Raw genomic sequence first — 2819 nt, forward strand, 5'->3', positions numbered from 1 at the left:
TGATGATGATGATGATGGATGATATATATATATATATATATATATGTATACATTATATATACATATGTATACACACATATATATATAGATATATACACACATTATATATATACATAATATATATATGTATACACATTTTATATATATTTTTGAAAATCCGTGTTGCTTTTTTTGATTTTTATATATATATATACAATTTAAATATAGGATAAAATCTTTATAAGAATTTATCAAGTAGTTAGTGTGAAAAAACCTCATAAGGGAAAAATTTATTAATTATTCCCTATAAGGCATTTATGTATAGTAATACCCTTAATATAAATAAATATATTTATAGGGAATAATTAATAAATTTTTCCCTTATGAGGTTTTTCACACTAACGACTTGATAAATCCTTATAAAGATTTTATCCTATATTCAAATTGTAAATTTAACCAGAATATATTCAGTGCTGAATTTTATTCTGAAAAAAGACGTGTACCGAGATGCAATTCGAAAAGCCCGCCTCTTACATAGATATAAGGATAAACAATTTCTATGTACTATGCTGAATACATGGAGTGTTCGTCTGGTATGTTGATTTTTTTTGTTTATTTTTATGTATCTTGACTATACGTGTACTTAAGAGTAAAGAGTGCAAATGCTGCACTGATTACGAAATCATGATATACTGTTAAGTCTGTTTTTAGGAGGCTTGCTTCAAGAATTGCATTCCCTCACGTTCAGTAAAAATGTGTTTATTATGGTAGTTTGACTTTTAGAGTCCCTCCTAGCGTGAGGCATTTATGTATAGTAATGCCCATAATATAAATATATATATATAACACACATATATATATATATAAATTAATACAACAAATATCTGATTAATAATATCTGTTATCATGATTGTGTGGTGGTGGTAGACAATAATAATTCATTGTTCTAAAAGACCTGTGGCAGGAGGATTGTGCAATGGTAGTGGGCAATAATAAGTCACCGTTGCAAAAGAACTGCGGCGGGAATATTTAAACTTTTGCAGCTGTCAACACTTTCTCTCTCTGTAGATACAGACAGATGTACAGAGAGAGAGAGGCGGTGGGAGAAAGAGTGACAGAGAGACGGCGAAGGTGGAGAGGGAAAGAGAGTGGAAGCTGTCAAATGTCGTTATAGAGAGAAAGTGGAGGGAAGGGAGAAACAACAAACACTTGTCAAAGTCTGGGTTTTGTTGCTCTAGTAACCACAGCTTTTGAGATGGAGATTTCTAACCTAGTCCAGTCGCTTCCTCGCCTCATTTTATATGTCCCTGTAAATTTACGCCGCAATCCAAGCACGTCTACTGCCATTGAACCCTGCATAACTACTAAATGAGACACACAAACATACAACTTTTGGCTATTTCACTTTTATATATAGAGATAAAAATCTACATTCATAATTTACTAAGGGAGCTCCTATGTGGTTACTTGACCTACTAATAAATAGCAGACAAATTTCAGTTAACTGTAAACGTATATACATGTGCATATACAACATACATTATTAGTACACCTATGTATAAATAAATCTACTGGGAACATAGATCTCCTACATACAACAATATAAATTATCAATGAGCCTTTAGATGTTGCTGACAACCTGCTTGAAATAGCACACAAATTTTTTTTAAATCATACCCAGTCTTAAAAACTGAAGGACGAATTTGTTAATGTATTTTTAGATACTGTATGTGTGAAAAAAAATAAAAAAGAATGGTCACATCTAGAATGTCTTTAAATATGACTTGGATTTAGATGAAAACAGTAACAAAAACAATGAGCTTGAAAAACACAAACAGTTACCTCATTATCCCCTTTTTTGGTTGATAATACTTTTTCCCTCACAATCATCCAAACTGCAAAGAGGGTCATCAAGAAGCCATGTCCAGCATCTCCGAACATCACAGCAAATAAAAAGGGGAATGTTATAATTGTAAAGGGAGCTAGAAAAGATGAGAGAAAGAAAAGATTATTGAAGATAGAATTCTTTGAAATAAAACTGAAGTATTTTATAAAATAGGTTTTACATTTACACAATCAAATATTTAAATATACAATATATATTAAACTTCTTCATTTAAACATAAGAATAAACAATATATACTGTACATCTTCAATTAGATATGCAAATATACATGTGTTATACGTCTTCATTTGAAGATATATAACACATGTACTGCTCAACAACCAGAGTTGGCGTGTTTACATCTCTGTAACTTAGCAGTTCAGCAAAAGAAACTGCTAGAACAAGTACCAGGCTTACAAAAAATAAGTACTGGGGTCAATTCATTTCACTAAAAATTCTTCAAGGCAGTACCCCAGCATGGCCACAGTATAATGACTGAAACAAGTAAAAAATAAAAGATACAATACATATCATACTGCTTTATTTAACTATACAATATGCATTATACACTTCCTTCTTATTAAAATATTCAGATATACAGTATGTATTATACTCACTCATTTAAATATTTAAATGTACATAAACATAACAAAAATATTAAGCATAATCAAGGACAAGGAGAAAACTTCTTTGAGGTTGCTTGATCTACTAGAAATAAATAAACAAGTTTCCTCAAATCAAACCCCACAATTTAAAAACAAAGGAAGGACACATTGGACAATGTTAAACTCAGTTGTACTGATGTGAGTGGGTCTTCTCAAGAACCTCGTATCGCCAGACATCTCGGTCCATTATCATTTCCTCTGTGAGGTCCAACATCCTGAGATCAGTCCTTGCTACTTTATCCCATGTCTTCCTGGGTCTCTCCCCTCTCTCTCTCTCTCTCTCTCTCTCT

General features: G+C 31.6%; 1 protein-coding gene across 4 annotated transcripts in view; it reads right to left on the reverse strand.

Moving 5' to 3' along the window:
• Positions 1-2819, reverse strand: part of LOC106877132 (V-type proton ATPase 116 kDa subunit a 1) — a 96253-nt gene that overhangs the window by 51562 nt on the left and 41872 nt on the right. For all 4 annotated transcript variants that reach the window (XM_052970606.1, XM_052970609.1, XM_052970607.1 and 1 more), the window contains one exon: positions 1822-1961. In XM_052970606.1, coding sequence (XP_052826566.1) covers positions 1822-1961 — 140 coding nt within the window. The remainder of the gene's footprint in view (positions 1-1821; positions 1962-2819) is intronic.

Source organism: Octopus bimaculoides, chromosome 9 (assembly GCF_001194135.2).
Source record: "Octopus bimaculoides isolate UCB-OBI-ISO-001 chromosome 9, ASM119413v2, whole genome shotgun sequence".
In the NCBI taxonomy this organism is placed as follows: domain Eukaryota; kingdom Metazoa; phylum Mollusca; class Cephalopoda; order Octopoda; family Octopodidae; genus Octopus; species Octopus bimaculoides.